The 19,559-nt window shown below is 40.3% G+C and overlaps 1 protein-coding gene across 2 annotated transcripts; it reads left to right on the top strand.

Annotated features, from left to right (window-relative positions):
• The first annotated feature begins 367 nt into the window (after positions 1–367).
• Positions 368–18,963, top strand: SS18L1 (SS18L1 subunit of BAF chromatin remodeling complex). Of its 2 annotated transcripts, XM_030009483.2 has the most exons (11): positions 371–592; positions 4,319–4,395; positions 5,710–5,794; positions 6,629–6,773; positions 10,473–10,670; positions 11,653–11,817; positions 12,735–12,836; positions 13,255–13,347; positions 14,661–14,780; positions 16,318–16,445; positions 16,649–18,963. In XM_030009483.2, the coding sequence occupies exons 1-11, from the start codon at positions 524–526 to the stop codon at positions 16,673–16,675; spliced, it is 1,209 nt and encodes a 402-aa protein (XP_029865343.1). In that variant the 5' UTR covers positions 371–523; the 3' UTR covers positions 16,676–18,963. The 2 variants fall into 2 exon arrangements, with proteins under 2 accessions (XP_029865344.1, XP_029865343.1); XM_030009484.2 differs by lacking the exon at positions 10,473–10,670 and having other exon boundaries at positions 368–592.
• Positions 18,964–19,559: the final 596 nt, after the last annotated feature.

Raw genomic sequence — 19,559 nt, 5'->3', positions numbered from 1 at the left:
CGGGAGGAGGCGGGTCCGGCGTCCCCGCTCCGTCTGCGCTCTCGGCGTACGGAGCCCGCGTTACGCACCCGGCGTAGGCGGCCGGCTCGCCGCCTCTCCCCGCGCTGGCGCACTTGGCGTAGCCGGGCGGCCGTCCTACGCAGTTGGCGCAGCTGGCGGCTGCCGGCGGAGGCAGGGAGCCGCCGCTCGGCTGCGACAGGAAGCCCGGCAGCAGGGACGCACCATGTGCGGCGGGGCGGGGAGGCGGCGGCGGGGCGACGGCGGCCGCCTCCCGCCCCCTCCCCAAATCCCCGCCGCCGCCTCCCCGCCCCGAGCCGGCGGGGCGGGCGGCGGGGCGAGGGCGGTGCGTGCCGGCTGGTGGTGCGGTGCCCATGGCTCATTGCGGGGCGCAGATCGTACCATCTGCGCCGGCTCCCCTCCCCATGCACTGCGGAGAATCTTTGCACGGCAATAGCGGCCAGATAATAACAATATTATTAGAGCCCGGAACCGATATATTATAGGCACATAAAAAAACCCCACCATGTCGGTTGCCTTTGCTTCTGCTCGCCCAAGAGGCAAAGGGGAGGTCACCCAGCAAACTATCCAGAAGGTAAAAAAGCATGCTTTTATACAGACAATTTTAGACATTTATTCCGACCATGCTCCTGTAGCCGAGGAAGGAGGCTTATTTCTAGGGCGATCAGGAGAAGTAGTGAATTTGCGAGGGCTTGCGGAGACGGACAGCTGGAGAGAGAGGTGGGGGAAGGAGGAGGAGGAGGAGGTGGAACAAAGCAAAGGTGTTCAGATCACTGCAAGGAGAGGGAGAGGAGGACGCGGGGAATAAAATTGGGACGGCACGTTATCTCTGCCGCTCGCAACGGGGAAAAAAGCTGCCAGTGATACAGTGGGAAATTGCAGTAAAATCTGCAAATACGTGATTGATTTCTGATGGTGTGTCAGCTTCTGCCCCCCCCCCCCCAATCCAACCTCAAAAATGAATAAAAATAACATACTGAATTTGCAAGGGTTTTCTTTTGTATTTGGATGCAGAATTTTAACCTCTCAGAAGATAGAGGGAGCACCAAGCACTGGTATTTTTCATATACGATTATCATTATTTGTGATGCGTTTATTGATGTTCAATGACAAACAAAGGTTTTGAAAGATTTTCTCTGGGGAGGAGATCTCCAGGCAGGTCTCTCGTGGAGGCCAAAGCAGAGGCTTCCTAGTTGGGAAGTTATTGTTTCCCATTTCGCAGGATTGGCAGCAGGGACTGTGCACACACACGCGCCCGACACCCCTTCCTCCTGCAGAAGGTAACGATCAGTAAGGAAGAGGCTGGAAATGTCAATAAAGAACATGCATGTTTTCACTTTGACCGCTATTTGTCATTTGTACTTCTACCGTATTTTTTGCATCTTCCCCACCGCAGAGGTGCTCTGTTCATGCGGAGGCGTGTAGTGGCGGTGGAAGTGAGCTGTGTATGTTCTATGTGGTCCACTCGTAAGTAGTGACCAGTGAAGAAGTGCCGTTGCTAATACAGCAGTTTAACCGATCACCAGTGGGTTTTGCAGCCAAACCGTTATCTGGTGCCGGTTTATGTCTTCTACGGAAAAAAACCTCAGTGGAAGACTGTGACAGAACAGAGATCAAGGCAGGACAAACTGCCACAAGGGAGATTGAAGAGATGACTTGAATCTCAGGAGGCAATTTGGAAACTAATCCCATTTCGTGGAGCTCTTGCAGCACATGTGGTATTGTGAACCGGTTAATTTTAAAAGACTGAAATATTTCAGACTCGGTGGATGAGTTTTTCTCTAAGCTCCAGATTGGTTGGGGTTAGGACAGAATTTCGTAATTCAGATAGTTTGTACTTAAAACCATGACTGTATCCACAGACAAAGGGCAGCCGAGGTATCTTCAGTTTGATTTTCAAGCCCTTGCCTTTTTGCGTAGTGGTAAACTTCACGGAAGCATAAAAATGTTATTTCTTTACAAATAACACGTAAAAACATTTCCCATCTGAGGTACATTTGCTGGCATGTTACTTCAGGACTGTTCATCAGGGTTGGGCTGTCGGCAGTGATTTTCCTTCTGACAGGTGGTGTGCCGAGGAAGAGACTTGCAGGCGCAGAAACTGGATGGGCTTTATAGTCAAGTATGGAAACGGGCAGTGAGAGAAGGAGCAGGTGCTGGGCTAGGAACTCCAAAAATCCTCATTAAAGTGAGCTTTTTAGAACAGACACCAACTTCATTGAAAAAGAAGATTAATATCATAATAAATAAGCATTCGTAATACATAAGCTGCATTCGTAATATATAAGCAGCTCATTTTTATTTATGAACTCAATTTTGATAGTCTTTCAAAGCTTTTATTACTCCAGTACCAACTATTCCTAAAACAGATTTCGCATGGAGGAAGTTAGAGCTTTTGGCAATAGAGCAGTGATGGTGGTGCTTTAAACTAGTTCATCAAACAGCGTTTGCAGGGCAGTAAACTTCAGTTTCTTCTGTGTAATGGAGATCAGAATTCGGTTCTTTTTTCCTAGTAAGTTAGGAGAAGAGCTATTCCCGATTCCTTGTTCAGTAAACAAAATGTTCTTCAGCTAATTGTAGAAACATAGCCCTTTTCTGAGGAAGATACCTGTAATATTGCTTGGACTCTTGCTGTTGAATATGTATCTTAACTGAATGTGAAAATATCGTCAGTGATACCTGTTGTGGAAACTGAAAAGGACGAGTTTATATTCTTTGCTAATTCTATATACAGAATTTCCACTGACACAGGTGAAAATTCTGTACAACAGTGAGTACAGAGCACGAAACAAAGAGCTGCACTGTGAATCAGGCAGGAGTATTTTCTCTTAAAATTATATGCTGCGCCCGGGTCGCCATGTGAGCATCGGCACGCATGCAGGAGGAACATGGATTCTTGACTGACACAGTTCTGACGTTCCCTGTCAGCATTCGAGAGAGCAGCCTGCCGACCCGCCGAGGCAGGCCACAGCGACGCCTCTGTTCCTCAGACCCTCGCTGACTTCAGCCACAGGGGATCACTGCAAGTTCCAGCAGTCAGAGCCTGTGATGGACAAGGGTGTCCAGCAAAGTTAAGACCAACTTGCAAATCACAAGCAAGAAGCAGGACAAGCTGAGTTCTCCAAGGGAGTGACGAGCTAGACTGCAAGCGCATCAGAAAGACTCTTCTGCTCATCTTCCTATAATCTAGCCTCATCTTTGCATCTGAATGGGTCAAGAATTTGTTCTGATCAGGACACATACCTACATGGATTAATTCACATTTAACTTGCGTGAAAACATGTTATTCTCTCCTCAAGAGTTCTTCTATCCTGATGACACAGTGGTTCAAAGGCCCAGTCTTGCAAGCACTTAATAGCAGTGGTACCTACAAACTGCGTTATGGAGTGAGTTTTTGCCAGTGGTGAATCTAAATTTGTAAATACTGTTGTTATTTTTCCATTCATTCACCTGAAGAAAGCTTGCAGCATTCACAAGAAAGCTGGGGGAAAGAGACAAACTATTATATTTGAAATTTTAAACATATCAAAGGATATTTTAAGCTTTTAATTGTATTATAAATTCATTAAATTATTAATTAAATAAAGGTCAGTTGTCATTTTGTCTACCAGCCCCGATTTTCTTGGTACAAGTCAGTCAGAATTTACTGAATGAAGCTAAGCTAGCAGCCACTGATGCACATAAATTAACAGGTATATAATTAGTCTGTCTTTTCATTTTAAGTCCTCCCTGTATTAGAACTGAACTACCCCAAAGGACATATTGGGTTGTATTTCTCTTAAATGTGGTTTCAGTAGATCCAGTAATGCAAATTTTATACTTCATCGAGTTCAGTAGTCTGCACATGCTAGTCCTGTGTAGGAAAACTAGTAGGTTTAAATTGTTTGAAAGTATGTTTCTTATTTGAAAGTAGGCATGTTAGTAAAATCTGAAGTTTTGGAAAAGGCTGGGTGATATTTTAGAATGAGGCAGAGGTATTTCATAGTGAAAGCGCTTTCCTTCTTCAGCATAAAAATCTATCTGCCATTTAAGGAGCAAAAAAGGTAAGTCCATTAATTCTTCCATGTCAGGTATTTCAAGTAACTCCTTTAAAGATAACCATTCATAAATGAGTGATTTGAAAAGCACAATCCTGTGGCTCAATAAAGTCACGTGTAGGTACTTTGTAATATCCCATGGCAACAAAACTGCACAAAACACCATCCACTGCCGAAACGGGTGAATGTGGAGTATCACAAAACCACAGAACTTTAATATGGTTCTCGTAGTAACATGTTTTGATCGTATTTCTTTTATGCAGATGCTAGATGAAAATCACCATCTAATACAATGTATTATGGATTATCAGAGCAAGGGGAAAACTGCAGAATGTACTCAGTGAGTATTATGAGTTTTGGAGTATGTTAGAAATTTTTGGTGTACTTTTTCTCAAGAACAGTACTATGAACCGTTCTGTTCACTGATCACTAAGAAAACAGTTGGACTATTTTTTTAGATTCATTTGTATTAAGATATGTATATTGTTCTTGGAACAGAGGTTTTTTTCTGAACTATTTGAGTATTTAGTATTTACAGTGTTTTAAACAGATCATTTATTAAAATAATTATAAACAATTATGGTTATTGGACCACTTGCTCTATGCAGATTGGTTAAATACAAGTAGAATCAGGTACAAAGTTAGTAACACCTTTTCATCAGAAAGTACTTAAATGATAAGGATCAGCCATGTGGTTATCTATGGCTAGAACAATATGCATGTAGACATACCAGTTTGTATCACTGCTTACTATTCCTAATCTTGAAAGCAAAATGCTTTTATAAACTTCAGGTGTTCAGTCTCAGTCAGGAAGAACAGCCAATCTGCCCCATGAAAGGTCAAGTTATGGGGCCAAACCTAGAAAGCGGTACGTTCAAAGAAATTGTCTAAAAAATATACCTGTGCTAAAGAAGTCATGTCACCATTCTGGCTTCATTTTTGCCACTCTTCCCACTTCCCAGCCATTTTCCCCTTATCAGAAGAAAATCCATGCCAAAAAAGCATTTTCTCTTGCCTTCTTGGAACCCTCCCTGTTTCCAAAAGTTTGACTCTTCACTTTGCTGAGTGGCACAGCTGGTGGTTTGCTTTTGGATGCCCTTTTTTATGAGCTTCTCCAGTTCATCGAGAACTGTGAAGAAGCATAAATGGTTCTGGTGGTGCTTACTTGAGTAAACACTCCAGTTAGAGCACTCTTGAAAAAAATCTTGTTGTTCTCAGCTTGCTGGCAGGGAAACAGGTTTTGGGTTTTGGAGTTCTGGAATTTCATTACTACTAGGACCCTTGTTAAACAGAGGAAGAAAAAAGTGGCTAATTGTTAGAGCAGCTGTCTGGGTGTCAGTACTCAAAGACTGAGGTCCCAGCTTCACAGTTCACTCAAAGTGCTTTCAAAGGCGAGTGTATTTTACCTCTCCCTTCCCCCAGGTTTAACCATTTGTAAAAGAGGTGTTGAACACACTGGTCCTTGATGAAAAGCATGACGGCACAGATATAGGTCATTATTATTGCTATTTATTGTGACAGATGAAAAGTGGGCTAATGTAATTTAACTAATCATCTGTAAATAGCAAAAAAAAAAAAAAAAAAAAAAAAAGAGGGAGGTTTGGAATTTTCTGTGTTAACCCTTTCCAAATAAGCTTTACTCCTTATTCTGTAGATACCAACAAATCTTGCACAGAAACCTGGTTTACTTGGCAACAATAGCAGATTCGAACCAGAATATGCAGTCCTTGCTTCCTGCTGTAAGTACCACTGCTACCATCAGATACAGTTACTGTGCCAGAGGGAAATGTTCTTTGATTCTGTTACTGATCACTGTCAATAAACCATTTTTTAGTATTTTTCCAGCTAAAAGTTTTGAGGTGGTCAAGTAGACCACTAAACAAATCTAAAGTTACTTTTACTGTGTTTAAAACACATTCTTTGGGACATTTGTGTTAATCTCCATCTCCCTAGCTCAACTTCTATATACTATAAATGGTGCTGTGGTACAGATCTGAACAGCCTCCATTTGTTCCAGATTCATTATTCTTTACCTATTCTTACTGCATTCTTTACTCAGGAAAAAAATGCCATTATTTTATGTCAAAAATCTAATTCAGCATTTGGACATTGGTTTGTCTTTAAACATTGTGTTATTCTTGCTAAATGGATTGATTTTGGAGGTATCACACATAACACAAAATACAGCATAGCTTTATGCTGGACAAAGGTCAATTTGTCAACACATTTCTGTGTGGTCTTTGCTAATGCATATCCCCTCAGCAGTTATGTTCTGACCAGCACAAAATGAAATTCATGTAACTATGGAAGAATGGGCACAGAAGCCAGACTCTATTATAAGCACAGTTTCAAGATCTTCACTGTGCTGCGTGCCGGCTTCTCTGTATCATGCTGAGTGTCATTCACACATAGTAGTCAAATGAAGAAAGGTTTACGCAACCAAGCCCAAAAAGTGAAGGAAGCACATATTTAATTGAGGCAGTTTTTAGTCATAGTCAGGCTAATTTGGGGGGTATTATTTTTCTAATTAAAAACCTAACCAAAAATTTGCTTCTCCTCCTTGTTATTTGCAGCCACCAACGCAAAACATAAACTTGGGCCCAGGAGGAATGACTCAGAGCGCATCCAACCAATCTCTCCATTCACAGAGCAATCTCAGCGATGCAATTGGGACGGGCCTTCCTCCTTCCTCCCTCATGCAGAGTCAGATTAGCAATGGTGAGCTTCGGTCCCCTTTGTGCTGCTTTGCTGTTGCTTGGCAACAAAATCATTAATGCAGAATATACTTACAGAGCTGTAAAAGACCTCTCCTAACTCACCTTTCAGGCATATGGGGATTTCAGGCACATGCTGAAATCATCACAAAATGGCTACAGTCAGTAACGATGTTGGCTTCTGCAAGGACTCCAGTCTGCTTAGTATTTCTATAGGGGAAATTAAAAACATTTTTTTAAAAATGCGTAATGAAAATCACTAAGTAAAGATGCATCCAAGTTTTTTTATATATTGCGGTATTTTTCTCTTGAAAGTGGTGGGGTTGGCCAGGGTAAAATGGAATTGCTTGCATGACTAACCACACAGGCAAGCCTTTAGATTCCAAAGACCTTCCAGGATACATGCCTTCTTAAAAATGATTTGGTGTTGCATCAGTCTTTGTCCTCTACAGAAGCTTGCAGAGATTGTACTACATAGCCAAAGAGTTTGCACAGACATTTCATATGAATAAGATAATATACTTTGTCTATTTGGTTTTGTTCGTGCAACTAAAAGAAACTACTTGAAAGACAAAAAAATTTTTTTTTTACTCTGCATTTTATAGTATGAATAATCTGTTTATTTATTTTGTAGTTCACAGTTATTTAGTCAGTTCTTGTTTCTGTGGGTCTTTCCCAGAGTGACAGAGGGAAAAAACAGTTTCTATAAATGGAAATATCTGATTGTAAAATCACAGGCCTTGGCAGGGGGACTCAAGAGCAGATGCAAGCCATGGAATTACTTCTGACTTTTTAAAAATCCATTTGTGGTCAAGCTGATCATACCTTTTAAACTAATGGATGAGGTACCTACTTTAAACAGTTACAGCTAGTAAAGTGAACTTACTAAATTTATCTGGGCCTTCTTTTTAAAAGATTTATTACCTAGTATAAGTATTATAAAAGTCAGTCAAAACATTGTTGGGTGTTACAAAGAATCTACATTTTCAGTGTTACTGTTGCTGTTTTTTCTTATTCGCCCTCCCCCCCCCCTCCCCTCCCTCCAGTTCTTTATAGTAATTTAGTGCTGATTGAAAGAACCAGAGTGGCAGTCCTAAAGACTTGAGTCATCTGCAGAACAGAAGCAGCCCGGGCAGTTTACCTCATGTTGCAAGTTTACCTCATGTTGCCCCAACCCAGTACTAAAATCCAGCCTGAGTTGTGGGGGTCTCAGGGTAGTTCACTCTCTGCCCAGTCACTGAGACTCTGTCACCTGGGTAGTGCCAGGTATTTTATCAGGAATATATTAGTCCACTGGGAACCGGACTGAGGACATAGCTACACTCCAAAACAAAGGTGTGACTGAGAATGCAGTTGGTAGCTTGCCTCTTCCGAGTAGCCTAAGTAACAGCAGCAGTGATGGCATCTGCTCTGCTGCTAGAGCCCGCTGTGAGACTAGGACCCTCACACCCTTGGGCTTGGGGACACTCCGCTTGGTTGCCAGCCTCTACTGCTGCTGTCTCTGCCAGCTAGAATCAAGTTAGCACAGTGGTGCTGTATGACACAGCATTCTTGAGGTGTAGGTAGACTTTGAGACTGAGAAACTATTTCACATCGGTCAACAATTGTTGGACAGCTTTTTTTGGAAATTAGGAATAAATATGCACAAACAATTCAAATACATGTACTTGTGAAAATTTTTCATCTAATGGCAATAGAGATGAAAGTCTGTAGTGTACAGGTACAGCATTGTAAGAGAGGGAAGAAAAGGGAAGAAGCCATAGCAGCTACTACGTTTTATTCTTTATTGTCCTCAATCAGGACTTTACAGGAATCACCTCTGCAGGACAGTAACTAGGTAATTCCCTACATACATGGTAACTCTGTGTAGTGCAGCTAGGTCAATTGTAATGATAATTCTATTGATGGGGACAAGCTAAAAAACAGTCCACCGAGATTTCAAGTAATCCACCATCCACAAGTCAGTGATGCTTCATGCCACAGCCCTGCAGGCAAACCCATTAGATTCAATAAACCAACCAGTGAAACTCAGCTGCCTCTGGACAGAATTGGGCCCAACTGAGAATTCTAACTGTTCAGAAATCATGAATGAGGCCTTTCAAAGAAAAACCCAACTGCCTTAGATTCATGAAAGTATGAAAAAGGTTCAATGCCTTGTATTTATCTTATTGTTTTAGTGGTTTTATTTAAACACTTTTGGTCATGCTTTCATATTTTCCCTTACAATCACAAATTAGCCAAACCTTTTTTTTTTTTTGCTTTAAAGAAGGCCAACATTCTCTAACTTTTCCCATGCAAATAGGGCAAGGTTTACCAACACTGGCTTCACTCCATCTCTCACTCAAAGCAACTGCTAGCTCCATTCAAACACCATGTGGTCTTGTGTTGCACAAGTAGAAGTATCAGCTTTACAAGACATAAAAAAACTGAAGCAAAACACAGGGCTAGGTCTCTGTAGCGGTATATTGACCTGGCTCCACTGATTTCAGTAGAGCTGGCTCTCTTTATCTCTTGTTGAAAATGCTGCTTGCATCCCTCAATCAGAGGAAAATATAATAATCTACAGCATCTTTTCTCATTTTGATGTCTATAAATACCGTTAAGAGTAATTAATGAGGTTTGTACTAAGAGAATTAGACACATTTTTCAGAGGCTGTAGATAATAACCGTGAATTAAAATATCATTATCTAAACATTACAACATAATTCTGTCTCTTCTAGGGATTCTACATGTCTTCCATTCTACCTAAATTAATTTAGATTGACAACAATACAGCTGAATTTAGATAGACAACAATACACACTATCACAATTTAGATCATAACAATACACAATGAAAACAACTTCCCAAAACTCATTCATAAAAATATTTACAGCAACAAACAACAAAAAATAAGGACCAGATTCTCCCCAGTTTTAATCACCCAACAGCAATAGAATTTTAAAAAATAAGCATGCTGCCAGGTAAGCAGGATGATACTCTGAAACGCAGGATATAATTGGAGCAGTCTGATGATTACATACAGTGATGTTGGAAAGGGAGTACCATAACAAAAGGGATTATGATGGTGACTTGGAAAATTTATCTTCCGAAAGCCTTGAAGTACTTTTAGTCAAACTTCAGGACAGGGAGAGACAGGCTTGTCTTCTGAGGAGAGGGTCCCACGGTACTTCCTAAGCCCCAGCTAAGAAGGTTAGTTGGTTATAGAGGAACCGAATGGATGCAGCAATGTGCAAAGTGTTTCTCAGCCACTCCTGTGCCTTCCCATTGTCACCATCTGTGTGAAAGGGGAAGAGTAGTCAACGGCAGGACAGGAGGAAAGAAAGCACAAATCTTAGAAGGCTGGGATGTTTCCAGAGTCCATATATTTTGTGAAGTATCTGAAATTGCTGGCATTTGTTAATTCTGCTGCCTGCTGCCTGTGAGGAACTGCTTGTAGGGCATTGCTGCTGGTTTTGTTCTTCCTGTCTGCAATTCTGTACAGCCTGGATTTGGCTGCCAGGAAGAGGAGGATCACTCTAACTGTGTAGCAGGCAGTTTCAATTTGTTTGTAGATAACAGGGAATTTTAATAATGAGGATTTTTTTTGGTTTGTTTTGCCTTATCGTAAGGTATTTTAGAAAGGTCGCAAGGGCTTTAATGCTCACTGTACGTTGCCAATAATAGCACAGATTTTCTTGTTGCTCTCTTTAATTTTTCTAGGTCCTAATCACGTGTCTATGCAGCAGTCAGGCCAGAACACTATGCCCACGACCTCTCTGAGTATGACTGTCAGCAGTCATGGAACTGGGCCTGGTTATAGCCATACAGTGCCTGCATCTCAGAATGTGCCAATGCAAGGCCAGGGGTCAATAGGCAATTATGTCTCTCGAACAAACATCAACATGCAGTCTAATCCAGGTAAACTCCCTCTTCCTCCTTCTGGGCCAACTTGACTTTTCAGTGACCTCAGAGGTTTACCACACATGAATTTGTTCTGTAAACATTTTCTGTAGACAGTGACAAACATACAAGAGGAAAAGACAGCTTTAAGACATCTCTGAATTTCAAGGTGTCAGGCACCAGTGTAAGTCAGAACAGTTTCAGACTTGCTTTAACTTACACCTACTTGCTATGGTTAGCAATGAGTTGTGGAAAAGAGGGTTAGCTAAAAGTGCAGCAGCACTATCTGATAGCCCCTGGCAGCAAATCCCACAACCATGGGAGGGATCTGAGAAGCACCTTTATCCTAGCTGAAAGAGCCTGCCAAAGGGTATTACACATTACCTGTTTGTATGTTACTACCCCATTTTTGTTATTTTATTGATACTTCACACTGCTTGCATGGCATAGAGAGTTAAGCAGACAACTCGGAATTAATCTCTTAATTTGTAAAAATGTTTGCTATGGAGTATTGAATGGGATGTCCAATGCTTAAGAATTCCTTCCGACGATATGAAATTTAGCGATCAAATAAATCCTAGAATGTCAGTTTATTTATACTGTATAATCAGCAGGTATATAAGATGGAAGTAGAAGAAAGAGTTGATTAGGAAAGAAATGCAGCAATGAATTAGTCAGGGGGTAGAGAGGAACAAGCATCAGTTCTTATTTCTTTCTTTAATCTTACTGTAATAATGATAAAGTAATAATAATCGAGGCTAGATATATTTTTAAGTATCTGACTGAAGCAAATGGCAAGAACTGACCATGTAATAACATCCTTTCTGGATTACAGTGCAGAAGAGTTAAATACATGCAGTAGGAAAACATCTCCCCCTGTGGAAAATTCACAGAATTATCAGGATGCATGTTAGTTGAAGGTTTTAACTTGCTTCCAAAGAGAATAGGGAGAGAACTGTCACATCCTTCTAGAAAACAGTATTTTCCATGTACATTGTAGTCTCCATGATGCACCAGCAAGCAGCAACGTCACATTACAACTCAGCGCAAGGAGGGAGCCAGCATTACCAGGGGCAGTCCTCCATTGCCATGATGAGTCAGAGCAACCAAGGCAACAGCATGATGGGTCAGCGACCAATGGGCCCTTACAGAGCGTCACAGCAAGGTAAAATCTATTATTAGATTATTGATGTAGTTATTATTAGATTGATGATATACAGTCCATCCTGTGGGGTAGGTAAGTCAACAAAATTTCCAAGTCACATTTATGAACAGGGAATCCCATCTGGGAACACAGGAAATCTCGAATGGTGGAAGTATCATGACAATCAGATGAACTTTAATCTGTTTTCAAGATTTATCTGTTTAGTTATTTCATGTGTTTAGAAAAAGAATTCTGTCTAAAAGGGATCATATATCTCTTAAGAAAAGATGAACAATTTGATATACAGCTCACTCAAGCCAAAGGGAATCTTTTCAGTTCTTTCAAATGGTATTGGATCAGTCGTACCATGGCAAAGTTAACAAGGAACACAGTTCTGCAAAGAAGACATAGTTTGCCAGCAATTAGTACAAAAAATTAGGCCAGGGAAAGGAAAAACCAGAGGATAACTAGCATGCTCCACGACCTCTTTGGAAAAAGTTCCAAGAGGTAATAAAGCTGCTAGACAGATTCTAACATAAACTGAATTTTGGTAAGAAACAAATTGATACGTTAATTAAAATATATTTAATTCTGAATGTGTTCTTGAGCATGGAATACATTCCCGTGCTTTCTAATAACTCAAATTAGTAGTAATGTAGTCATTACTTTAGGTATTGCCACAGAAGTGAGTGGGTTTAGGACATGCTACTGACTGTTGCGTAATTTCAATTTCAGCCAGCTTTTTCTGAGAATACAAATTTATTTCCTTTTTCTAGTGAGCAAAGCATCTTTGAAACAGCTCTCAACATACATAGCTTGTTTACTTATCCAGATGTAAAGAATGTTGTCTTAAAAAAAAACAAAAAAACTAGATAAGAAAAAAACATCTCTTAGGAGTCCACAGGCTCAGTTTGCTGTCTCTTGTCTTTGCCTTGCAGGTTCCTCGCAGCAGTACATGGGTCAGGAAGAATATTACAGTGAACAGTACAGTCATGGGCAAGGCTCATCAGAACCTATGAATCAGCAATACTATCCAGATGGTAATTCCTCTGAGCTGTAGTCACTGTAATACTGATAAAGTGTAGACCACCATGACCGCCACATCCAAGGACATGGCAAACCCCATTTTTGGGTTTTGCCAATTCCAAATTCCAATTTAAATGCTAGAAAATTCTAATCCCAGGGCATGGGAGCCTGGTACACAAACATATGCATCAGTGCATCCTGCTATCCAGACTGCTTCAAAAAGAGCACAAAGCCAAGCTTGAGTTGGTGAATGCAAGAGGTTTATCCATAGGTGTGACTTTCCTTGCCATGTATTCAACCTCCTACCTAAGGGGTCTGTATTTCCTCTTAGCCTCATCTTTGTGCATAAGCAGCTTCATAATATATGTATTCAACAATATATCTCTAGTTATATTAACAATGTATCTGATAAATCTTTGCAATTCCTTGTAGGACATGGTGATTATGCCTATCAGCAGTCATCCTATACTGAGCAGAGCTATGACAGGTCATTTGACGACTCTACACAGCACTATTATGAAGGAGGTAGGAAAATATATTGGCAATCTTTGTAAACCAAAGCTCCAATCCCCTAAAATACTAATGAAATGCTTATGAAAATGTAAAATATGCCTTGCAATTTCTGCATCACTAACTGCTACTTAGACACTACTGGAGTATCCAGGAAATAGAATTTAGCTATGTATAGCATTTCTTATACCGAGACCGTATCACACTGTATACACGGTATCATGTCAGTAACTGTATTGTGAGGCAGTCATGCCGTGCAGCCTCGTGGGATTGCTAACAACTTGTGCATAGCCTCATATTCATTAGAAAAATGATCCTTGGTCGTAGCTGAGCCAGGTGGAATCATAGCTATGGATATTGAACTTTTTTTGCAGTATGAGAAAAGACTTCCAGGATATCAGTATCCTCCACTCTTAAAAAACTCTTTAACAAACATTTTATATAATGCAAATAAAAATGGCTGTATTAAAGTAAAAGGTTATGCTGACAAAAGTTAACTAACATGCTGCAGTTAGAAATGGGGTTCAGAGCTGGAAAAAAATGGCAGCCATAAATGGAAATTTCTCTGAACTAAGAAAGCCTACTGGTTAATTCCAGGACCAACTTTTTTTAATCTTACTTAATTCACCTTACAAATTGTGAAAAACAATGGGATAAATGAAACTAACCTTTGAAAATCACCAATACTATGAGTTTGCAATTCTACCACTAAAAAACTCTCAACAGTAGTATGTCAGTAAATTCAGTGATACTATTAAGATATCTGAACTCTAAATTATTAACTTAATTATGATACAGTGAGGTGGCATTTAGGAAAAGCAATGTCATCTGTATAGTCTCCATTCATTTTGTTGTTTCAGGATACTGCAAATGGAATTCCATCATAGGTATTTAAAAAAATACCAGTAACAACTAGATAAGTGGTCTTTCTGGGATATTTGAATAAACATCATTATATAGAAGAAAATACAGTGGGAGGGCTTCTCGAGAAACTGGCTGTTTACCCTGGCACCCTTATCTTTGTGACTCTTTTTCTTCTGAAACAATTCTGGGGTAAAAAAAAATCCTTTGGGGAACAGGTTGCTTGTTTCTTTGTTTGTTTAGTGATGTGTGTAAATAAACAACTCTCTCCTGTTCAAAAGAACTAAAAATCACTGAAGAAATAAACATCCTGACTGGCAAAATGCAATCATCTGCTTCTGAAAAGAGTACTTGTCTATGAGTTCCAGACCAAGGCTCCTTACGCCTTTGTTTTCCTCGTGATCCACATGTACAGTGAAATACCTGCCTCATCTATAACCAAACTATTTCAATTTTTCCCTCTTTAGGAAATTCTCAGTACAGCCAGCAGCAGGCAGGATACCAACAGGGAGCTGCACAACAGCAAACATATTCCCAGCAGCAATACCCAAATCAACAAAGTTACCCAGGACAACAGCAAGGATATGGTAAGAAAACTGTCACTGACCAGTCAAGTGTTGGCAATACTTCATCCTGATGCCTCCATTTCTAAGCTAAAATATCCTGTAAACTATTTCCTTGATTAACCTTGGACATCCACATACCAAAACTAGCCAAAGAGCATGGCATGTAAAGAGATTCTGGGCAGTAACATACATTAGTATAGCACTGCATTCCATGCTGTTATGTCAGCATCCTGAATCCCCTTCTCTTTTGAAAGAAGGTTAGAAAGTTAGAAAATACACTTTTGCCTCATGTTGACCTCCTGGTAAGTGTCGGCAGGAGGTCACTGCCTGGACTCTCAGGCCTTCTACACATCTAATAGTTCTGCAACTGACATGAAAAAGTAACATCAACAGTCCAGAGATTCACTGCTCCCTTGCTTAGACTTCTTGCAGCATCATAGGGATTTTATTCCTTGGTGAGGGGCTGAGGCGAAAGCAAAGAAGTGGAAGTGCTTTGAACATGCAGCTAACACTGGTGCGGGGCTTTTGAACCCTTCAGGTCTCAGGTAGATCTCCCCGCTGCCATCAAAAGAATCTGAGTTTGATGGCTGTCTTTGAGTTTCCTGACAGATTGGAGGCATCCTGTATCTATCCTCAGCCTTTGGGAGAAAGAAACCATTTCAGGTTATTTAGTACAAAAACAGGGCCAGGGAGATTGAAATAATCTGAATACTAGCTTCAAGGCAAGGGATTTCTGGTGCATATCCCAAATGTGATGGTACTTGATCTTGAACGGGCAATGTTAACCAAACTTGATAAACTGATGTTGATATAAACAACAAATCCATTTTAGAAATGTAAGATCTCATGAAATAGAACTGACAGGCCTAAAATGTTAATTAAATTATTAACACCTGACTCTGCAGTGCCAGTAGATAGTTTGGACTACTCAAACCAGACATATTCTGTGAAATTAAACCCAAAAGTCAGTTTATGATGTTAAAATATGGCCTCCTCTTTTTAAAGGTTCTCCTTCATAAAAATCCACCAGTAATGCTAAAAAGTAAGTGGACATAGCAGTCTATACACAGAATATACAGTCCCAAATAAAAGGAAATCAATACCCCTGTGCGGCCGTGTGTCTGATTTACATGTTTTTTAAAAGTATCTATGTGCAAGAGATTTCTTAGGTTCCTGGTCAGCAGTGCTTATGGTGGCACAGACAGATTAAATAGGAAGTTAAACATGCATTTGTTACTAGAATAAAGGCCACGTAGCTTGCATACAGGTAATAATTGACCTGTGCCAATACAGATTTCAGAGAGGCAAATCACTTAAAACTATATCAGATTTTCCAAGCAAAGTTTAAAACCTGAACTGAAGTTTACACTGCTACAACTAGATCATTAGTAGTATTAACGCTTCCTAGTGTAGAGCTAGAGGGGAGGTCTAGGCAAAATTTACGCACAGTTCACACTCGCAGAGCTTACTTTGTTACCATCATGTTTTACATTAAGTTAACCATAAGAACTCCCCCTAGCAAATCTAGCCTTAGTAACAGATTTCACTGTCTTCTCAGGTCCTGCACAAGGAGCCTCTTCACAGTATTCCAGCTACCAACAGGGACAAGGGCAGCAATATGGAAGTTACAGAGCTTCTCAGACAGGCCCATCCGCTCAGCAACAGAGGCCTTACGGCTATGAGCAGGTAAATTGTCTAAATCACTGCTGTGAAAAAGCAGATTTGGCTGTTAGCTCCGCATATCAATCTAGCTGATAATTTGGTGCAGGCATATTGGTGATACTTCAGTGGGTCTTTCAAAATTCATAGACCAAAAGAAATTGTCTAACTCACTGTTTGTAAACTTCTGATCTATTATTTTCCAACATTTTTATTTCTCTTTTTTACAGGGACAATATGGAAATTACCAGCAATAAAAGAATGTGATCCTGTGTCAGATTCATTTCAATAGTATCTCCATCTTTTGAACTGGATGTACAGGCAGTTTTGATTAATTGTAATATGTTGGTTACCCCTTAGCACAAAGCAGCGTCTGTATGTGAACAGTGTTCATTTCATGCTGGATATGAAGCAGTGCACTACTGGTAACAAGACAATGCTTTAATGGTTTGATATTTGGTGCTGTGTATAGTACTGTATGTTGATACAATGCAGAAGTTTTCCATTTACCCCTCCTTGCCCCATTCTTGATGTTTCTAAATAGCTTTAGGATCATTTGATCACAATTGTGCCCCATTCTGAAAAACAGCCAGGTTATTCTGCAGTCTGGCTCAATACAAAGCCATTGAGTCATATCTCAGTCCAGGGAAGTATCCTGTGGTAGGTTACTGATCTTTTTTGAACGCATTGAAGATTACCTGCCAGCCCCATGGCTCTTAACTTTACTTCTTAAGAGTAAGGGGATGGATACGTTCCTTATGTGAAGACACTTCTGTGCTCTATGATGAAAATAAAATTAACTGCAACTTCTGTAATACCTACTTACCTATGTCTTATAATTCAGTAATCTGCATAAGTCCACAGTTCTGTTGTAAAAGGTACAGAAAGAAGATCAATACCTATATTCAAGGAAATATTAATCACTAGAGGCGCCTTTTATATATCCATGTAAACTAAGGTATTTCTATCATGGAAAGAAAAACAGAAGGGAGCTCTGAGATCTGCAGTCTCAGCCTACTAGACATCAATATTGCTTCATATTTTGCTTAGCTGAGAAAAACATCTGGCAAAACTCCAGTCTTAAATATGCTACTCCAAATTTTATAACTCGCATATACATTTTCATGCCAAATTTCACAAGCAGGTGGCTGGCATCCTTTTTTATTTCTGATTCTTCCATTGCCCTTGCTAAGATTTTCCAGCAAGCATTATAACCATAAATATTGTCAATTCCTTTGGTCAACTGTTCTTACAGCTCATCATCACTTTTATTTTTCTCTTGTAGCTTGACAGAAATAGTTCAGAAGTAAAAGAAAATAAATCCATCTTTAAAGATAAGCTTATCTTGCAGATAAGCAACTAAATTCAGCTTTAATTTTTAAACAATATTATGCATATAGAGAGTGGAACTATTAATGGGGTCAACCAGTGAGAGAATACCTATAGAGGGAGAATTTAGAAGTAAAAACTAGTGGTATGTAAAAGCCAGTATGAACACCGTAAGTCACTTCTATTCAGCTTTATATGTTCTTACAAAGTGTTGGAAAAAAGCACTTATAAAGTGCTTATATAAGTGCTGAAGAAAACACCATGTCCAAACTTCTCTGGGGCAAAAGGCTAGGATGACTATACTCCATGAGCATTTTTTAATATGAGAATAATTGCAAATTTACAGTATAAATACAGCCTCTGTAGGATATTCTCCTTTTCTTTGTCTGAACTGGTGTATTTATGGAATTTCGAGTTCTAGTACTTTATATTTTGAAAAACCAAGGCCACAAGGAAAATAAAAGATCTCTCCTTTTTTTTTTTTGTCCTGTAGAGGAAAGTCTTTAACTGGACAACGAAAGAGTTTGCTATTAAATGTTGTCCAAGTACTGCCCTTGCTACATTAATAATTTTAATTACTGATAAAACAGAAGACATTTTTTTAGTCAGTCCTCATTTCTCCCATCTTTCCTGCTGGTGTTTTCATACATACAAATAAGTACTCTCAAATAGCAAGGAACAGAAAGGAAGTATGATTGTTTTCTTTACAATATATTAATATTACAGGTAGTCAGAAGAATGCAATATTGCTCTTTGCCAGCTTGGAAGTATGCCTTTTATGTGGTTTTTGAAAGTGCTGAAATACTTTTGAGAGAATATGAACAACACTTAAAATGAAACAGCAACATTACATCAATCTGAAATGTCTTACATTAAGAACTTCTTGAATGTTGTGTATATAATGTATTTGAAAGAGCACTTTGGAAATAGTTTGTACATTTATTTCCTAATTTATACATGATTTTTGGTGTTAATATTTCTAATTGTTAATAACAAAATGTTTATTTAATGTGTTGTCCATTTTTATGTATTAATGTGGAAACAAAGTGATGCCAGCATTTTGACTTCTTCCATTAATTGTATCATTTTCTGTTTTGTAATACAGAATGCTTGACAATTGTTTAGGTTAAATATTATCTGAAAATGAAGTTGGTGGTACTTTCCTTATGACACAGACTTTTGAACGGAAACAACAGATAAAGGGAGATTCTTTTGAGTTGCACCTTCTCCGATACACTTCATAGATAATTATACAAGACAAAAGCTTGTCCCAGCTTTCAAATTATTTGATACGCAAAGATCAGACGTTCTGTGTGTGCAGGGTGGATGTGCGTAATTAACAGCTCACCTCACAGGTAGGGTGGAGTAGGGGACATGTGGCACGCTGACTGATGGCGCAGGACTCCTCAAGGGGCCGAGACACCCGCCAGTCAGACAGTCAGCCTGTCAGTCAGTCAGTCAGACAGTCAGTCAGCCTGTCACTCAGTCAGACAGTCAGCCTGTCAGTCAGTCAGTCAGTCAGCCTGTCACTCAGTCAGCCTGTCACTCAGTCAGACAGTCAGCCCGGCGGCCGGCAGCTGCACACGCGGAACTTTAACTGCCGCAGCCCGCCCCAGGCTCGCTGCGGGGACAGCGACTTCTAGCGCCGGTAAGACCGAAGCGGCCAGGACACTCGGCGCGCCCCTGAAGGGAAGGGACCCCAAACCCGGGTCTCCCGGGCTTCTCGCCGCCTTGCCGCACCGCTCAGCCCCGGGATGCGCAGGACCGCTGTCACGGGCTAACTTAACCCTCACGGGAGCGAGCTGCGTCCGG

This window comes from Aquila chrysaetos, chromosome 3 (assembly GCF_900496995.4).
Source record: "Aquila chrysaetos chrysaetos chromosome 3, bAquChr1.4, whole genome shotgun sequence".
Lineage (NCBI taxonomy): Eukaryota > Metazoa > Chordata > Aves > Accipitriformes > Accipitridae > Aquila > Aquila chrysaetos.
This window is presented reverse-complemented; position numbering and strand designations above follow the sequence as displayed.

Excerpts from the sequence above, each read along its gene's own strand:
- SS18L1 (XM_030009483.2), top strand. The coding sequence starts at position 524 with ATGTCGGTTGCCTTTGCTTCTGCTCGCCCAAGAGGCAAAGGGGAGGTC. Across the intron at positions 593-4,318 it reads CCCAGCAAACTATCCAGAAG|ATGCTAGATGAAAATCACCA; the intron begins GTAAAAAAGCAT and ends TCTTTTATGCAG. Across the intron at positions 11,818-12,734 it reads TTACAGAGCGTCACAGCAAG|GTTCCTCGCAGCAGTACATG; the intron begins GTAAAATCTATT and ends TTTGCCTTGCAG.